This window comes from Alligator mississippiensis, chromosome 2 (assembly GCF_030867095.1).
Source record: "Alligator mississippiensis isolate rAllMis1 chromosome 2, rAllMis1, whole genome shotgun sequence".
Classification (NCBI taxonomy): Eukaryota; Metazoa; Chordata; order Crocodylia; family Alligatoridae; genus Alligator; species Alligator mississippiensis.
The window spans coordinates 166,100,693-166,120,303 of record NC_081825.1 but is presented as its reverse complement, the minus strand read 5'-3'; the positions used below and the strand labels follow the sequence as shown (position 1 = coordinate 166,120,303).

The following is a 19,611-nucleotide window of genomic DNA, read 5'->3' as shown; positions in this document are numbered from 1 at the left end:
TGATGGCATTCTAGATTTTTCAGGTGGTCCCTATTAGGCCTGTGCAAGTAGGCAGCTATTCGATCTGGCTTCAGATCCAGCCACTTTGGATGCCAGCAATCTGATCCAGAGCTCCAGACTGGGTTCCTGCTTCGATCCGGCCGAAGCTTCGGAGCCGATCCCTCAGTATCCTTTTTGGAACCCCACCACATCTGGTAGTTGAAGGCTGCCAAGTTTCAAGGCGATAGGTGCAAGGATTTGGGGGGAACTGCATGTCAAGCTGCTGACAGGCTAAACTCATGACATGGGTGACTCTACATGTTAAGGCACAGCAGGGTGAAAGCTGCAGAGATGGTAGCCCCTGTTGTGGCCACAAAGCCTGCCAGCTGTTGAGGAGATAGGTGCAGGGGTTCTGGGGCCCTGCACCTCTAGTGGCTGACAGGCAAAACTTGTGACATGGGTGCTTGTGCAACTGTGTCGGTCTTCGGGCATGGCGGGGTAGGGGGACAACACAGGACAGACTACTACAGGCCTGGCTCCTAAGCTACTGTGTTACCAATTAATTATGATTCACTGAGGAACCAGCTCAATACACAGTACCTAACTATTACATAATGAGTTAATGAGTATGGATTAACACCTACAAAATGACAGACTAAGGAGAGGAAATAATCAATACAGACAATCAACTGCCTCAAGACAGAGACAGTCAGTTGTCTTTGGGGTGGGAGATGGTGTCATTCTCATTAAAAAGCTAGGTGACTGTGGCATTGATGCCTACACAATCAGATGGATTGCAAATTGGCTGAGGGGTCGTACTCAGAGAGTGGTGGTGGACAGATCATATTCAAACTGGAGGGTTCTGAGCAGTGGAGTCCCAGGGCTCAGTCCTTGGGCTCTCACTGTTCAATTTCTTTATTAGCTACTTGGACGACAGGGTGAAGAGCAGCCTGTTTAAATTCGCAGACAACACCAACATTTGGGGTGAGGTAGGCACGCTAGAAGGGAAGGACAGATTACAGCAGGACCTGGACAGCTTACAGGGGTGGGCAAATGAAAATACGATGGGATTCAATACTGACAAGTGCAGGGTGCTGCACTTGGGCAGTAGGAACCAGCAGCACACCTATAGGCTAAGGAACTCCCTTCTCGAAAGCACGGTGGCAGAAAGAGATCTTGGAGTCATTATTGACTCAAAGATGAACATGGCGCTGAAGCATCCGAAGCTTCTCCGGATCCAAAGCACGGTCCAAAGCCTCGCACAGCCCTAGTCCCTGTAGGTCCTGTAGCTACAAAGGTAGGCAGGGCTTCACAGTCATAGAGAAGAGCTGGGATTATCACAGGTTTATATAGTAAGAGATTTGTTCAAGTCCTGATGTCATGATAGTTGAACACACAATGATTCAGTCTTCAGAAGGCAGAGCTGGCACACTGGATCTTCTATTGGATTGCCTTGTTGATGTTGATCATCTTTAAGAGATGGCCCCCAAGATATGCAAAGTATTCAACATTCTCCAGCTCCTGTCCAACAATAAGGATCTTTGCTAGAGTAGTTGACTAGTCTGGAGCAGGCTGGTGAAGCACCTTTGTTTTTCCAGTGTTGAGGATCAGTCCCATGCACTGGTATGCTAACCCCCTGCTCAAAGCAGGACCATCTCAGCCACGTCTTTGTCTAGCTGGGTCCTTAAAAACTCCAGGGATGGAGGTAACACAACTTTTCTGGGTAGCCTGTTCCAATGCTTTAATACCCTCCTAGTGAGAAAGTTTTTCCAAGTATTTAAACTAAATTTCCTTTGCTGCAACTTGAGACCATTGCTTCTTGTTCCGTCATCTGCCACCACTGAGAAATGTCTAGCTCCATCCTCTTTGGAACCCCACCCCATCTGGTAGTTGAGGGCTGCTATTCAAATCCCCTCTCAGTCTTCTCTTCTCTGGACTAAATAAGCCCACATCCCTCAGCTTCTCCTCAGAAGTCACCTGCCCCACCCCCAGGCCATTTCCGTTGCCCTCCATTAGATGTTTCCAATTTGTCCACATCCTTTCTGTAGTGGGGGGACCCAAAACTGGGCACAATGCGGCCTCATCAATGCAGCATAGAAGGGAATAATTTATTTCTTCAATCTGCTGGCAACAACCCTACTAATGCAGCCCACTAAGCTGTTAGCCTTTTTTGCAACAAGGGCTCACTCTTGGCTCAAATTTAGCTTACTGTCCACTGTAAACCCCAGCTTGTTTTCTGAAGAGATGCTGCTTAGCCAGTCGGTCCCCAACCTGTACATGGGATTGTTCCATCCTAACTGCAGGACTTTGCACTTGTCCTTATTAAATTTCATGAGATTTCTTTTGGTGTAATCCTCCAATTTGTCACGGTCTCTCTGAATCCTAGCCCTACCCTCTAGTCAATCTACTACTCCCCACCAGCTTGGGGTGCACTCTATCCCATCTTCCAGATCACTGATGAAGACACTGAACAAAATCAGTCCTAGGACCGACCCCTGGGGCACTCCACTTGATACCAGCTGCTAACTAGACATCAGATAACTGATTACTACTTTTTGACCCCAAAGATCCAGGCAGTTTTTTATCCACCTTACAGATCTTTCATCCAACCCACACTTCCTTAGCTTGGCTGCAACAATGTTGTGGAAGACCGTATCAAAAGCCTTGCTTAAGTCAAAGTGTATCACATCCACTGCTCTCCCTGCATCCACAGAGTCAGTCATCTTACCACAGAAGGCAATAAGGCTGGTCAGGCATAACTTGACATGGTGAATCCATGCTTACTGTTTCTAATCACCTCCTCCTCTAATGCTCAGAATGGACTCCTTGAGAACCTGCTCCATGATCTCCCCCTCTATGCGACACTGGTCAGGCCGCAGTTGGAATACTGCATCCAGTTCTGGGCGTCGCACTTCAGGAGGGATGTGGACAACATGGAGAGGGTCCAGAGGAGGGCCACCCGCATGATCAGGGGCCAGCAGGGCAGGCCCTACGAGGACAGGCTAAAGGACCTGAACCTGTTCAGCCTCCATAAGAGAAGGCTGAGGGGGGGGATCTAGTGGCCTGTTACAAACTAGTCAGAGGGGACCAGCAGGCACTGGGGGAGTCCCTGGAGTCTACTAGGAATGACTAGAAATAACAGTCACAAGCTGACAGAGGGTAGATTCAGACTGGACATCACGAGGCACTACTTCACTGTCAGGGCGGCTAGGATCTGGAACCAACTTCCAAGAGAAGTGGTGCTGGCTCCTACTCTGGGGGTCTTTAAGAGGAGGTTAGACGAACACCTTGCCAGGGTCGTTTGACCCCAGTACTCTTTCCTGCCATGGCAGGGGGTCGGGCTTGATGATCTACTCAGGTCCCTCCTGACCCTACAAACTACGAAACTATCTTTCCAGGAAGTGAGGTGAGGCTGACCGGTCTGTCGTTCCCCGGATCCTCCTCCTTCTCTTTCTTAAAGATGAATGCTATATTAGCCCTTTTCTAGTCATCCAGGACATCTCCCAATCACCACGAGTTTTCAAAGATAATGGCCAGCAGCTCTGCCATCACATCAGCCAACTCCCTCGGCTACATCGTGGCACGGTCGGCTGTTTGCCTCCTCCACAAACTGTGCTTCCAGATTCAGTGGTCTGGGACCTGACTGCCCGTGAAAACATTGTAAAGAAGGCATTGAGTACTTCAGCCTTTTCCACATCATCTGTCACTAGGTTGCCTCCCCCATCCAGTAAGGGACCCACACTTTCCCTGACTTTCCTTTTGTTGCTGACATACTTGTAGAAACCCTTCAGGTCACCTTTCACATACCTTGCTAGCTGTACCTCCAACTGTGCTTTGGCCTTCCTGATTTCATCCCTTCAAGCCCAAGCAATTCTCTTATACTCCTCCCTAGCTGTCTGCCAAAATTTTCCATTCTTGTAAGCTTCCTTTTTGTGTTTTAGCTCACCGAAGAGTTCCCTGCCAAATCAAGCTGGTCTTCTGCCATACTTGCTAGTCTTCCTGCACATCAGGATGGTTCATTCCTGTGCCAGGTTTCTTTAAAAGATAACCAGTTCTCTTGGACTCCTTTCCTTTACAGGTCTCCCAGGGGATCCTGGCCATCAGTTCCCTGAGTGAGGCAAAGTCTGCTTTTCTGAAATCAAATCCTTACTCTGTTGCTCTCCTTCCTTCCTTTCCTGCAGGTCCTGAACTCAATCATCTTGTAGTTGCTGCTTCCCAAGTTGCCATCCTCTTCTACAATCCCCATCACTTCTTCCATTTGTGAGCAGCAGGTCAAGAACAGCACAGCCCCTGATTGGCCTCTCCAACAGTTGCACCAGGAAGTTTTCCCCAACACCCTCCAAAAAACTTCCTGGATTGCCTTTGGACTGCTGTACTGCCCTCCCAGCAGATGTCAGGGTGATTGAAGGCCCCTATGAGAAACAGGGCCTGTGATCTAGAAACTTCTGCTAGCTGTCTGAAGAAAGCCTCAGCCACTTTATCCTCCAGGTCCGGTGGTCTAGAGCAGACACCCACCAGTACATCAACTTTGTTGCTCTCCCCTCTGACCAGAACCCAGAGACTTTCAACACACCTCAGGTCTCAAGCAGTACACAAGTGTGCCAATGTTCTAGAAAACCAAAGATTTACCCAGTTCATGGTTTGACTAACAACATGGAATCAATGGCTGAACAGGTTTTTGACAACAGTAGCCTCTACTTCACATGAAAAGCATATTTTCTGTATTTCATTCAAAGTTGAGAAACCAAGGCAACTTGGGGAGAGAACACACCAAGAAAGATTTTATTCATAGACTGTCAGAGTAAGACAACTAAGGTATAAGGATTATATCTACCAGCTCTTAAATTTTTTTTAAAGGAGTTGGTATCCAAAAACCACGTGAATTTAAAAAAAAAAAAATGTTAAATAGAAAACATTTTTTGATCGTTGTTTTGTTTCTTAAGTATCCAACACATTCAGGCAGGCTCATGTACTTATAAAACAGCTATTTAAGAATACTGTCTGTACAGTTATAATTAAATTCCAGCTTCTATTCAAATTCAGTTCAATAAAAATCAACAGAAAAATTGTTATTCACACATTTCTAATAAAACAAAAGTAACAATTAAGACTAAATAAGTATTATATAACTGTTTTACTAGGTGTCTTCTTTGTGAGTAACATATGCTGTATAAGTTATACCAGTCAATGAGAGTGAACTTTTATTTAGGAAAATAACTGAAGACTAAGATCAATGTTTTAAATAAAGGTTTCCTGTTTGCCAATATAAAGTTACTAAAGATGTCATGTAAATATCTTTGATTAAAATCAACATACTATGCACTTTTTAAAGTTTTAGTCCTATTCATTTTACACACACAGCCAATTTATGTTTTTTTCTCCTTAGATTTACATTGCATTTCCAATAACACCTAGTGGCTTGTCATACAACTGCCATTAATTTCAGTATAAACCATATGGCTAAAAGAAAACAACTTAAGTCACCACCCCAGTTCATTGGTAAAAATATTTAATATTGTAAAAACTCATCTCTAGAACAAACTAATATTCCTTTGCTTCATTCTTTCTTCTCAATAACATTCATTAGATGTTCACCAGATATTATTTATTAGATATTTAACATTTTTTTTTATTAAAACCTTTTAAAATCAACAGCTAAAGTCAAAGGCTAAGAACTGAAAAGAATTCAAGCCAAGAAACAGATTCCCCAAATGTCAACTCTGGTTATAACTCAGCTTCTAAATTAAGACCTCACCCTGCAAAAACAAAACAAAAAACCAAACAAACAAACCTTGCATCCATGCTTAACGTTCATTTTAAACATATATGTGGCCTGAAAGAATTCAACTCACTGAGATGCTGAAGTCTTTGCCAGATCAGGGACCAAATGAACAGATGGACTCCAGGCACACATGCAATTTGGTACAGTACAACACAGGGATTGGCAACCTGCAGCCCATAGGTTGGATCACACCCATGAAGCCTTTGGACCTGTGGCTTCAGTGGCATTCAGTGACATGAGTTTTTGCCTGCACTAAGTCACAGCCAGGGGGTGGGAGCCTCTGCCAGCACTGCACTGTCTGCCTATGTCAGACCTGAACTGGTTTATTCCAGCCCACCACCAGAAAACATTGCTGACCCCTGGTATAGGAACTTAAAGCTAGTGAGCGCAAATGCTGTATTCCTGTTCTGAAGGAAATTTGTTTGTCTGTTGTCCTTGGTGCAGCACTAAAAAGAAGCTAAATTTTGTTCTGTGTTTCAATTTTGAGTTTGCACTGAGGCAGAGTTAAAATGCACAAGAAACATCCGCAAAATCACAGAAATACCCTTTGTGTTGGCATGCCCTACAGCACTCCTGTAACACTGGCATTTATAAAGAAATAAAGATTGTATTTAAGTCATCTCAGATTGTAGCGGCAAACTTCTCATTTAAAAAACAGCAGGTTGGCCTTAGCTTTTATCTGCATATCCTGACACTCCTTTTTGGAGGGAAAACTGGCTTAATAAGTTAGGCATTTGTGACCAAAGATTTATTTAGAAAAGCAACTACAAAATACCAACATTTTAGTATTTTTGTTGCCTGGGACAAACAAAAAAACAACCCCAAAAGACAAGACAAGTAGGGTTATGCCAATATATCAGTTGGCTGTTGGATTGGCACTAAAAAAAAGGAGTAATGACATTATTGGCCATCAGCTTTTTCTGGCTGCTGTAGCTGATAATTATGGCTGTGTGTATGGAACACCCTTGTGAGCATAGACCGGTTCCCACGCCCCTCTCCCAGCTTGAGCACACAGCAGACTACAGGTCCCAGTGAGCAGCGGGAGAGGGTACTGGGGAGCAGTCCCAGGGCGCTGTGACCAGCAGCAAAGGAACCGTTACTGGCTCCTGCTGCTGATGCCACTTCCACTGCCATGGCAATACTCTATGTGCAGCAGGGACCTGAGCACCAGGGCTGCCTTGGAGGCACTGGGCTCTGCACAGATGGGGTAAGGCACTGCACAAGAGCTGTTTCATTCTGTGGGGCACCAGGTGCCTTTGCAAAAGTTGTTTCTTCATGGTGGCTGCGGGAGCTCGGTTGCAAAAGGCCTGCCAGTGCTGCGGAAGCAGCATGCTCTGGGGCTCCAAATGTGCCCAGTGCTGCTGTCCAGGGAAGGGTCCTCCCCACCCACCCGGGACTGCAGCATGGGCTGTGCAGGAAGTAGAGCCATAAACAGGAGCTGTGGGTGAGAGGGTAACATGTGTGGGACTAAGGCGGTCACTGCCTTCCTCATCGAGTAGGATGGAGTAGGCAGGAGTGTGTTATGAATGCAAAACAAACAAACAAACAAACAGGTTTATGTCAGTAGTTTAAAATGCCTTGCACTATTACTGTTGGTTAGCAAATCGGTCAATATGGCTAGTTAATTGCCTACTATCAATAACAGCCAGAAAATCTTTATCAGTACACCTTTAAAAATAACTTTATTCTTAATTGATAAATATTAAAAAACAATTTCCAAATATAACAGAGATTAAATATCACCAAACCATTAAAGGGGGTCTTTCTGGTAGTAAATACGATCTATCATATTCAAGTACTTTTGATCTTAGTGAATAATTACAGATTTGATACAGAGCACAACCTTGTATACATTTCTTGATTTTTGTTGTATTAATCCATAGCTCAACCAAGGAAAACTTTTAAGACAAAGACAAGCAGTCTTTTTTAATTGGAGAAGTATTTACATTTGATAAATTAAATTAATTAAAATGCATTTTATGACTTTTTTCAGAAATGACTAAGAACAAACAGTAAATTTTTAACCAGGATTTTACTGCTCCAAATGTAATACTTGATCTTTTAAAGCAACTCTCACCTAATTTAACTACTTGGTTTTCAATCAAGAGAAAGAAAGGGCTGTATATGGTTATGTATGCAGTTTGCTCTTAAAACCTCTCTCTCAAAGTCTGAAATTCAGTTCTTCGAGGTACCATACGGCTTACAATACGGAAGAAAATTTACTATAGAATTCCATGCACCACAGACTAGTTTCTGAAACAAATGGGCAAACTTAATAAAACAGAAAAAGAAAAAAATCACAGCACAGTACCCTGACAGAAACATCTGTTAACTTATTCAATACACCCTACTTCAGCAGTTTATTCCACCTGCTAATCTGATTCAGAGCACTGAAGCACTCCCCTACAAGATGCCAGAAATAAACAGCGATTATATCAGTTATGCAATTAAAGCTTAAACACAGTTGCTTAATTAGAACTCAGGCTTTTTGCTAGTTTGAATAGTTACATAACTCATGGAAAAATATTTACATGTTCAATTTGAACATACCCTTTCTTTAAATGTAATCTATAAGATATAGCATATTTAATCTCTCTTTCTCTCTGCTACACATTCCCAAAAACAGTTGCCTGGATACTCAAGTTTTAAAGTATCATCTGATCAAATCACAGTTGTAATGCAAGTCCATTTTACCAGTTACATATAAAGTAAACTGCATTACCTTCTAACAAAATTAGTAAACAAAACTCTGTAAAGACTGAGTAATTACAGTGAATAAACTTAGATCTATATTAAATGTTTTTGAAAATTCTAAACTCAGTCTAGTTGTATAGCAAGCATAAGTCTTTAGGAGAAGCAGCAATATAATGAAAAACTTAAGTTTGAAAACTGACATCTGGCAAGCATACTGACCTCCCATTAAATGGGAATCACATATATATCTATCTAAAGACACAAGCTGGCCATAATACAAAATAATTCCTCTGTCAGATAGGGGAGCTTCTGCTATTATTTTTATATCAACTTTGTGGAGTATTTATTCTGTTTATTACAAATATTCAATGCATTTAAATTATTTATTATTTAATTGATCAGTAGGTGAAGATTTCTGATTTGCCATCCTCAAGCAGAACACCATACATATCATGTTATCCAGCAGCCTGTCTTTGGCAATGGCCATTAGCTGACTGATAACCCCCTAGAGTCACCCCCCCAGGACATCATCCACCTATATAAAGTTGCAGATATTCTGGGAGAAATTGAATGGAAAAGGGAAAGTTTATTTAACAGATTCTAAGACTATTTCAGCATCTACTGTTCCACACAGATACAATGGCATTTAGAATAACTCAAATGTTTTCACCTCATACTTCATTGTTATTATTGTTATTCCCCTTGTCTATCAGCTCAGAAGAAAAGAGGGACACATCTTTCAATTCATTTAGTTCCCATGGTCCAATATTTACCAAGTGTTTAGCCACAACTCCTTAGCTTGTGCCTATGATACTTGGGATTTCCTAACAGTCTCCCCATTTAAGTATGAGGCAGGCCCAGAACTGCTTTGCATCCAGAAGTTAAATGGGACTTGGTACATACAGTCTGGAATGGATAGATTCTAAGACTATTTTAATTCACACCTATAGAGGTGATTTGTAACAAAAAGTAATAATAAAGAAAATAAAGAAAAAAGAAAATAGATTGGAGTTTTGTTTCTTCACAGTGATTATATATTCCATTAACATACCAACTCCCTAATTAGAGTCAATGCCCCATAGTGCTAATTGCTGTGCAAAGAAATTAAGGCAGTCATTGTCCAAAGAGTTTCCAATCCAACCAAAAAAAGCAGGAATAGGATCATAAAAAATTAGAGCTGGAAGGGCCTTCACATGTTTTTCCTAGTCCAGTCCCCTTCTCAAGGCAGAAACATCCCTGACTAAACCATTCCAGCTGAACGTCTGTCTAACCTGCTCCTGAAAACTTCCAGAGATGGAGATTCCACAGTTTCTAAGCAACCTCTTCCAATGCTAGGCCATCCTCAGTCACAGATTCAGTCAAAAAGTTCTGCTTAATCTCCAAACTAAATTTTCCCTGCTATAGCTTATTGAGGCCATTGCTCCTAGTCCTGCCCCCTACAGCCACAGAGAAAAGCCTATTTTCATCCTGCTTTATCATCCTTCAGGTATTTGAAGACTTATCAAATCTCCCATCCCCCAGTCTTCTCTTGTCCAAGCTAAATAACCCTGGTTATTCTAGGCTTTCCTCATAAACAGAGATGTGGGTTTTCCATTCATCACAGAAAAACATGGATTTTCTCTTCCCTTTAAGGGGAAAAATGTGGAAAGCAGTGTGTTTCCCCTTGTAGGCTGGCAGTTCTAGCCTGCAAAGGGCTGAGGGGAGTAGGAGGAAGATAATCAGGCAAGGAGTACTGTGTGCATGTGTACACATGCACATAGCAGCCAGGCAGCATGAGCACAACTCCCACAGCTTCCCACAGGTAAGTTGCAAGGGGGGGGGGGGGGAGGAGAGGAGAGGAGAGGGATTAGGGAAGAGAAGGAGGAAAGCTGGGCAGGGCTGGGGGTACTGCTCAGCCGAGGCAGGCCATGGGACCTGGGGCTTCAGGCCCAGAATGCACAGCCATAGCAGAGCCACGGGGTGGCTCATGGGGGGGGGGCAGAAGCTGCCTCCCTGTCACTGCACACACTCTTGGGTGGGGGCACACCCCAGATCTGTGCACAGGGGCGGATACATGCTGATGGCTCCCTGTCCTAGCAGGTGGGACCCAATGAGGGCAGAGCAGGACACGGAGGTTTGGTGCTGCTGCTGGAAGCCTCACACCACAATGGGGAGGGTCCCCTGTCCACCCAGCAGCAGTGGGGGGCACAACTCTGCACTGCCATCCCCACTGCTGTCAGGCAGATAGGGGGCACCTCTCCATGGTTGGCCTCCCTGCCCTACTTCCACCAGGCCTCCCGGCCCTACCCCACTCTAACCTGTTGTGCCATATCATGTCCACTAGGCTGCAGAGGAACCTACAGCCACACTCCATTCAGGTTGCAGCAGCCATCACCTCCCATGGGCAGCAGCTGGGGCTCCAGTGCCGCCAGGAGGTCAGGGGACTGAGGACCCATGTCCCTCGCCCCAAAGCCCTGGTAGCTAGAGGCCACCCCCCATGCAGGGCTTGGGGGGGCGGGGGGGGACAAGGGGCTGTGGCTGGGGAGTGAGGGGCAATGGCATGGGCAGGGCACCGGTACATCAGGGCTGCTCAGCACCACAAAGAAGTGGGAGGGGAAGGGGGAGACACAGCAGCAGCTGGACCCATATCCTGGTGAGTGAAGGGGGCAGGGGGGAGCTCTGATTTTCCATGATAAAAAACACACAAAAAAAATCAAACACCAAAATGTACAGGTATTTAGAATTTATTTTATTATAGTGATTGAGCTACTGGTAGGCTTCTACATTGCTTTAACATTTTAAATATATCAATAAACCATTGTGTTCAACTGATATGGTAGAAGAGTTATCACACAGGGATGCCGGTTACAATTTTCAGATTTAGAAAAGTAACCCAAAATCCACATTTTTCCATGATTAAAATGAAACACCACCAATACAGATTATAGATATAGATATATAAAATAGTGTTTCATTTTAATCACGGAAATAATGTGGATTTTGGGTTACTGTTTTTAAAAAATCCCCATTTTTGGATTAAATCAAAGAGAAAACCAGGATCCCTGGCCATCAAAGACACACTGATTTTTAAAACAGAGCAAGCCAGGATCCCTGTTCATAAGTCATATTTCCCAGGACCCCAATCACTTTTGCTGCTCTGCACTGGATTCTTTCCAAACAAAAAGAATGCCAACATAACTTACTGTACCTACAGGTGTTTGGCTTTTGCTGTATTTTCATTGTCTTCATGGCTGCATGAGCAGCAGGAAATAACCTAGCAGCCTCTATGGTGCCAATGGCTTCAGGCAGAGGAGCAATGTCAAAGGGGGTATTAGTCCTTACCAGTAGTGGAGGAAATGCCACCAAAAGGCAGAAGCCATGGTAGGGTAGACTGAGCTCCCCAGTGTTGGTTGGCAAACAGTCTAGGAGCGGAGCCCCGAAAGGTGAGCAGCTTGAAGATCTTCATACCGGCAACTCCTGCAGCCAAGCTGACTCCAAATGTACTGGCTTCTGCCTGTCCTTTGGGATCAACCAGCTAGGCTGAGAAGGGGACAAAGAGGCGCTTCAGTTGCCCATATATCTATCTCAACTGCCCACGCCACTGCAGCCAAAACTGAATGGAGAAGATACTCCATCTTTGCTACTTACACCTGTGACAACTGTAGCAGGACCTGAAAGTCTAACATCAGTCTCTACAACTGCAAAGAGAAAATGTACCATGAGTCAGTAGAATAGCTGCAATATCTATCATCACTCACTGATGAGCAGATGCCATTAATCATTACTTTGTCCCAATAACTCTACCCTGCTCTTCTCCCCAAACAGGAATTATTTCTGGGTGGTGGAGGTGAAGGAGGGGTGAGGGAGGTTGCCCTTTGTTCTAACCCCCTCCCAAACCCCAAAACAGCATCTTTTCACCTCACCCTCACCTGTTCTCCATCTACCATTCTTTTTTGTGCTTTCATCCGTTTAAGGCAAAACCCCAAAACCACACCCCATTATGAGATCTAGCATTCATCTTTAAGTCATAATAAATATTTTTCTAATTAATGTGTAAAAGAAGATATCCTCAAATCATGAGATAAAAGCACGAGTTATGGGAAAAATGGTTTTTACTGTATGTGATTAAGCAGTTGTGTAGCTACTCTTCAGTCTCATAACTAGTTTCTATTCTCCCAGCTATTAAGAGTATTCTAACAGTCTAACTTGTATATAGACTCTGCAAGCTGTAGATATGATTTTTTCCCATTTGAATATTTTCACCAGAAGCTACAATGTATTTACTATAGGCTATTCTTTAATGTACACAAGGTTTCATCCACAAAAAATGTAAATTCTTAATGTGTGTACATGCATATAGAAGGGGTGGGGTTGGAAAGGGGTATCATAAAGAGAACGGGACTATAAATGCATATCATATCACCAATACTCAAACTACGGGCCTGTGTCACACTAGATACTGCAAGGTTTTTGCCCCCAATAGTAGGGGTGCACCAACAGAGAATTTGTGGGCTGATACTGATAGCCATTTTAAGGAGGCATATTGGCCGATACCAATCTGACTTCTGATATGCAGGCCTGCAGCTCGAAGAGCCAAGTCCAGCTGGTAAGTCTGTTGTGATGGAAGGGAAGGGAAGAAGAGGGGGGCAGATCAAGGCCCCCTGCAGTGAGGGAGGGAGTGGGGCTGGGGCAGGCATGGGCTGAAGCTGCAGCTCATCCAGGGGGCTCCTCCCACCGCTGCGTGCACCCCAAAGGGCATCGGGGGAGGGGCATTTGCCCCCAGATCTGTGTGGGGTAGGGTGGGGTGGGATGGGGTGCGGCAGGCTGCCTTTGCAGGCTGGGGCTGGTGCTGAGCGGGACTCTTCCTTCCAAGGGGCTGGGCCAAGCTGAGCTCGGGACAGGCGGCAGCACTGCAAGGGGGCTACAGGAGGGGGAGGCTGCGGCCACCTGAAAATCCACCCTAGTCCCCTCAGTCCCTTACTAGCACTGCCACCCACCCCAAGCCTTGATCAGCACCCCCATGGCCCCTTCCCTCCCTTTCCAACACAACACTTACCAGCTGGATGCAGCTCTCCAAGCTGCCAGGCTGTGCTCCTCGCCACCTACATGCTGCGGTACGACTGCATGCGTGCATGGGCCATTTATCAGCCAAATTATCAGCCATATCAGGCCGATTTCTGATACAGTCGATTTTCTTTATATCAGTGCCGATCCCATATTGAATTGCTGCATCAGTGCACCTCTACCAGATAGCATTATTTAAGATATTCAACTTTAAACTGAGATATCCATCTCTCACTTATTTTAGTAGGCTTCTCTTGGTAGTAGTTGGTTTTTTAGCCAAAGTTTTTTCTAGTTTTCAAATGTGTGTATTGCATCTCACCATACATGTAAACATACTAACAGATTTACATGTTTTGAAAGATTCCTCTCATTTAAGATATTCACTATACTTAAAATGAGAAACACTAATAAACCCAACCATCTCTCAAACAAACAAGAACTTTAAAGTACACCTATTATGTATGACATGTTTAGTACAATGACATCTCCTGATGAAACGCCTTGTTTAGGGGTCTGTCAGCTGCTTTAAAAATATTATGCAAAACGTGTCTTAGCCGCTAAAGCACATACATCCAAGCCTGGCTACACGTATTTCATGTAAAACTAAATTTCACACTGACCTCAAATTCTTTGGGTTGTGAATACTCTGAGCTCATCTTTATCATCAAGAGATCTCAAAATATGGATAAAGCAAGCCTCTTATCTGCTATTAATAATAAACTCTGTTTCATTCCTTCAAAAAAAAAAAATAAATAAATAAAAGTTTACAGACCTAAGTAACTTATATTAAGAATGGTCCTTAAGATGGAGAAGCAAGCATGAAATTTAGTAAGAGAAAAGACACAAAGCTACTTAGGAAAATAACCATGAGTGAATGTAAAACCAAATAGGAAATGGGCATTCCAGTATTAATTTACCTACCAGAGAAGGCCCAATATTAAATTTAAACACGGTTAAAATAAATAAAAATATTAAATCTATTATAAAACCTGACATTATATGTAATTACTTCATTGATTCCACTGCTGCAGGATACGCGAGGAAAGATAAATGTAATTGCATTCAGAAAAAACTACTTATTTCAGCAGACAAAAACTTCATTGGTCTTTATGTCAAAGAACTAACCTACAAAGCTATCAATTCACATATTTCAAAACACAAACAGACAATCAAGAGGAGATCAACCCTTTCTCCCATGAGACAGTACCAGAGAAACAACAGTGCTCTTACACTCTCCCCATGAAACATGCTGGCATTTTTAGACCAGGACATCTGGGCCAAACCCGGGTGCCACAGCATACCTGATCCCTTCCCGGGTGCTGCGGGACTGCCACACTGAGGTTACCCTGCTGATGCACACAGCCCGAGTCACAAGGTAAACTTGGAGATGCCAAATAGGAACCAGCAGGATATTAAACGCCCCCGGGGACTTGGCAACAGACCAAGCGGCTCGAAAAAAACGGGTGAGAAATGGGAGCTGGCGTTCTGAGGGGGGCCTGAGGCCGGGCAAGGGCAGCCTCCAGGCCACGAAGACTCTGGCTCCAAGGCGCGTGGGTGGCCGGAGCCGGGCTGTGTCCCAGGCGGCCGCTGCCTCCCGCGGAGAGGATGCCGAGCTCGGCGGCGCCTCCTTCCTTTGCGGCCCCGGCGCCGGGTCCAGAAGAGCCCGCGGCCTCTCTCTGCCCAGAGCAGCGACCGTGGGACCTTCGCCCGCCGAAGACGCTGCCCCTACCCCTGCCCCGGCCCCGCCGCCCGCTCCGCGCCGCCACGCGGGAAGCGCGGGCCAAGCCGGCGGGGTCACGGGGCCCCGGCCCGGCCCAGAGCGCCGCCGCCCGCCCCCCGCAGGCACCTGCCACCCCGATACCTCGGAGACCTCCTCGTCCTCCTCGTCGTCGTCCTCGTCCTCGTCGTCGCTGCCGTTATTGCTGCTTTCGCTGCCGCCGCCGCCGCTCTCGCTGCTGCTGGGCGGCCGGCAGCTGCGGCCGCGCTTCGCCTTGGGCGGCTTCTTTTTCAGCAGCAGGTCACAGACGCGCGCCAGCCCGCGCGCCCCCGCCGGGCAGGGCGAGGGCGAAGCCGAGGAGGACGGCGGCGGCGAGGGCCGTGCCTCGGGGGGGCCCGGCCCGGCCGCGGGGCTCCCGCTCGCCCCGGCCCCGGCCGCCGGGTCCATAGCTGCTGTGCGCGTAGGGCAGCTGCGGCCGCGCTCGGTCACCTCTAGCGCCGGCGCCGCCTCTCGCGAGACTTGTAGCCAGCGCCGCCGTCACGGGCCCGGTAACGCCGGCGCCGCTCCCGCCTGCCCCCGCCCCTCCCCCTGCGTCCTCCGGACACACCTTCCGCGCCTGCGCGCTGCCTGCCGGCGCCGGAAGCGGTGTGATGTCATCAGCCTTAGCCAGCGTGTGCTGCTTCTCAAGCTTCATCCTCCCGGGCAGGAGCACTGTTTGAAGTGGGGTGGCGCGGGGGTCCTTCGCTTTGTCCTCGCCCTGTTGGGAAACGGAAGCCGCGGTTGCGCGGCCGCCCCTGGCTCTGGGTGCTGCGAGACTGCTCTAGCTGCCCCTGGGGAAGCCTGGGCGCGGAGCCCCCGCCCTGGGGCTGCCCTCGGTTCTCGTCTGGACCCTGCAGGCAGCCCCGGGGCGCAGGACGCCCGCCGCACCTGGCTCCCACCCGGGGCTGACCCTGGGTCCACCTTGCCCTGTGTCAAGGGCAGCGTGTGGATGTTGAAAGGGAGTGTGACCTGGGTACGGCCAGGGTTTTTCCTCTGTTGCTTTCCCACGTGCAGCCTCCAGCACTTCAGGCCTAGGCAGTTCTGATCCAGAGGCTTTCTCTTCAGCATCATTATTTTGTAAAATACCCCTATTGTGTCCCCCCTCAGGTGTCTCTCTTCTAAGCTGCATAGGCCCAGCCTCTTTACTCCCCTTACATGAAAGCTTCTCCATCCCACTAGTCATTCTTGCTGCCTCTCTCTGCACCTCTACTTCTCTATCCTTTTTGAGATGAAGGGGCCAAAACAGTATTCGAGATGCATTTATAAAGTGATGTAATGAGACTTTCTGCTTTCTTACAATCCTATTCTTAATAATTCCTAACGTTTTGTTTGCCTTTTTGATGGCTGTGGAACACTGCGCTGCTGTTTTTAGCAAACTGTCCAGATCTCTTTCCTGTGTGGTAATAGCTAATGTAGAACCCGTCATAGTTTAGTCTGGGTTATTTTTGCATCACTTTGCACTTAACTTGTATTGAATCTCATCTGCCACATACTTGCCCATTTCTTCAATAGTGCTAGATTCTTTTGTAGTTCCTCACAGTCTGCCTTGGTCTTTACTGCTTGAAATAATGTTGTTTCATCTGCGAATTTGGCCACCTCACTATTCACCCCTTTTCTAGACCATTTATTAATATGTTAAATGGCACTAGTCCCAACACAGATCCCTGGGGAGACCATGCTGTTTGCAGTGTCACATTCTTACTCGAAATTAAGAAATGTAAAAAAAATGTTACAGATGCCCCTTCAGTTGTGCTTTTTGTTACATTATTTATATTAGAGATGTGATACATTATTAGCTCATTTCCCCCCCCCCCCAAAAAATCTGCACCTCCCCACTTCAGCATACACTACCATCAAGAGGCAGTTTCACTATTTCCCCTGCAGAGTTAAGCTATTCTTCAGTGAGAAAGTAGGGCAGGGTGGCACCTTGGAAACTAACTGGTTAGGCAAGGCATGAGCTTTTGTAGGTGACAGCCTACTTTATCACAAGGCAACAGATGCTGTTGCCTATGAAAGCTTATGCCTCTCCAAACTAGTCAGTCTGAAAGGTGCTACCCTGCCCTGACTTATGCCTGACTTCAGACAGGCACAGCTAAACAGGCCTCTACTCATCCTTCAACAAGAAACATGCCATTGGGCTCCTGCACTAACCATAAGTCTTTGATAATGGATATAAATGAGGGCTTACTCATGTATTATTAAATAAATGGGACATTAGTAAGTTTGCTCTTTTTCTTTTTACCATGGGTCTTTCACTCAGCAACAGGGAAGATACTTAAAAAAAATTAGGACAATCTGATTGTAGCCAGCAATCATTTTTAGTAGGCATGTAAGTGGTTAAACCACAACTGCATTTACACCATTTACTGGCTCCAACCCCTTATGTCCTCACTGTTCTCTCTGTGCTGCCCTGGCCAATGACAGGGGAAGCTGCAGGCAAGGGGTGGCAGGAGCAGCTGAGCCTCTACGGGGCACTGCGGAGCTGCAGCTTCCCCTCATTCTCATGGGCAGGTGCTGGGTCTATGGATGGAGCTGGGGCTGCAGAGCTCTCCTGTGCCAGGATTCTGATCCTGCTATCACAGGGACGGGGAGGGCAGTACCAGGCCCTCACAGGGGTCAAGTGGGGCCTTCTTACCAGTGGGGCCCAGGCAAAGCGGTGGGCCCCCTACACCTCCCACCACGTTTGTGTAGCCTGGACTTGGAAGGCTTATCCATGCTGCCAACCTGGGCCCTCCCCAGCTTCCCCAGGGGAAAGGGGGTCAATCCCAGCACATTTTCCAAAAGATTATCATCTGTGATGCAAGCAAGCATGAAAAGTTCCAACGCAAATAGTCGTATTCCTTCTCTACCCCACACAGTGATAAATGGTGGATACTAGGAGCACAAGTACCTGAACCACTACATCGCTATTAGAATGTTACAATAATATTCCTAAAATTGGTGGGTGATGAAAGGTAGGCAATTAGGTAGCTTTAATTCTTATTCTCTGATTTATAATAGACTAGACTTTTTGATTTAATTTTTAGGCATGAGATCTGAAAAATTAACAATAAGCTAAATTATTAAGTACCACCAAAACTGTCAAGAGTTTGTGTGACCCAAAAGTAATAAACTAAATGTTCTATAGCCTCAAAACCAGCAATGTTTAAGATGAACAGATTTGAATGACAAAGACCATAATCAACTCTCTAGGATACTTGAGTGCAGATCTGTGGGAAAAATGATCTCATCCTCTCTTGCTGAGTACTTTGAGATCTACAGATTAATAGTACTAGACGTGAACTAAGCATTATTATTTTTATTATAATAATCACCACCAGAAGATATGCATGGTACATAAACATAAGTAATTTCTCAGTCTGACAGCCTGAGGCTGACTCCATAAATTGATTGCTTTTGAAACACACAAGTTTATCATTCAAAAGACAATCAGTCCAGAAAGGTGACCTGGACAGTATTATCAACATACACAAGGTGTGCCTGAGTGAAACCTTTAGATTAGAGCTATCCAAATAATGGCTTATGGGCCACCTGCAACCTGCAAGGGGTTAAATGACAGTCTACCTGCTCCCACAGAGGCATCACTTCCCTCCTCAGCTCCAGCTGTTGATTCTGCTGGGGTCTCCAGGCTCCCCCTCCCTTCTCTGGCTTCAGCTTCCTGCCCCCAACTCTGGAGGTGGGGCAGTATGGCCCATGTGGCTTAGGGAGCCTGCAGCAAGGAAGTGGGGGCATCTGTATGGCAGGGCCAGTGGTGGGGGTGCTGGCAGCACGGCATGAGCCCAGCCACTCACAAGCTAAGCATCCCTACTTTAGATAACAAACATAATAATTCTACTTGGCAAGGGACTTAGTGGAGCAAACCTAAAAATTGTCCATTGAAGTTCATGGGCCAAAATTGCCCATTGGGATTCAAATAGAGCTTATAGCAGGCTTTTCACTTGTAGGCGTCCTCAAGGAGAAAAGCTACACTCCTTTCCCTTTCCAGCAAGCTGTGGCCTATTGACACAATTGACTCAAGGATTAACACAGAAGTAGAAGTAAGCCTTCTCAAGTTCCACTAAGATCAGCTTTGAATGTGCATTCAGCCAAATTCTGATGCTTAGCTTTGACAAATATTTTTCTGAAATGTTCAGTTAGGAACACAGAACTGGAAAAGGCCTCCTGGCTCAAGTCCAGCACCCTGTACCTGCAAGCAACCATGCCATATAATTCCTTTCATATTGATCAAGCTCCAGTAAGAGCTAAAAGTGAAAGGTACCAACATTAATGGTAAAAGTGGAGTTGCCAGTTTGGCCACTTCTCCAGCTTCCTTATGATAGGTTCTGACACTTTGATGATATCTGTAGCCCTAGCGCTG

At 45.9% G+C, this 19,611-nt stretch overlaps 1 protein-coding gene across 4 annotated transcripts in view; it reads right to left on the bottom strand.

The window, feature by feature from the left end:
* ANKRD17 (ankyrin repeat domain 17) overlaps positions 1-15,760 on the bottom strand; it is a 201,272-nt gene extending 185,512 nt beyond the window's left edge. For 2 of the 4 annotated variants that reach the window (XM_059722369.1, XM_059722370.1), the window contains exon 1: positions 15,360-15,760. In XM_059722369.1, the coding sequence (XP_059578352.1) occupies positions 15,360-15,662 (303 nt within the window). In that variant the 5' untranslated portion in view covers positions 15,663-15,760. The remainder of the gene's footprint in view (positions 1-15,359) is intronic. The other 2 variants (XM_059722371.1, XM_059722372.1) reach the window with 1 other exon arrangement.
* Between the last annotated feature and the right edge of the window lie 3,851 nt (positions 15,761-19,611).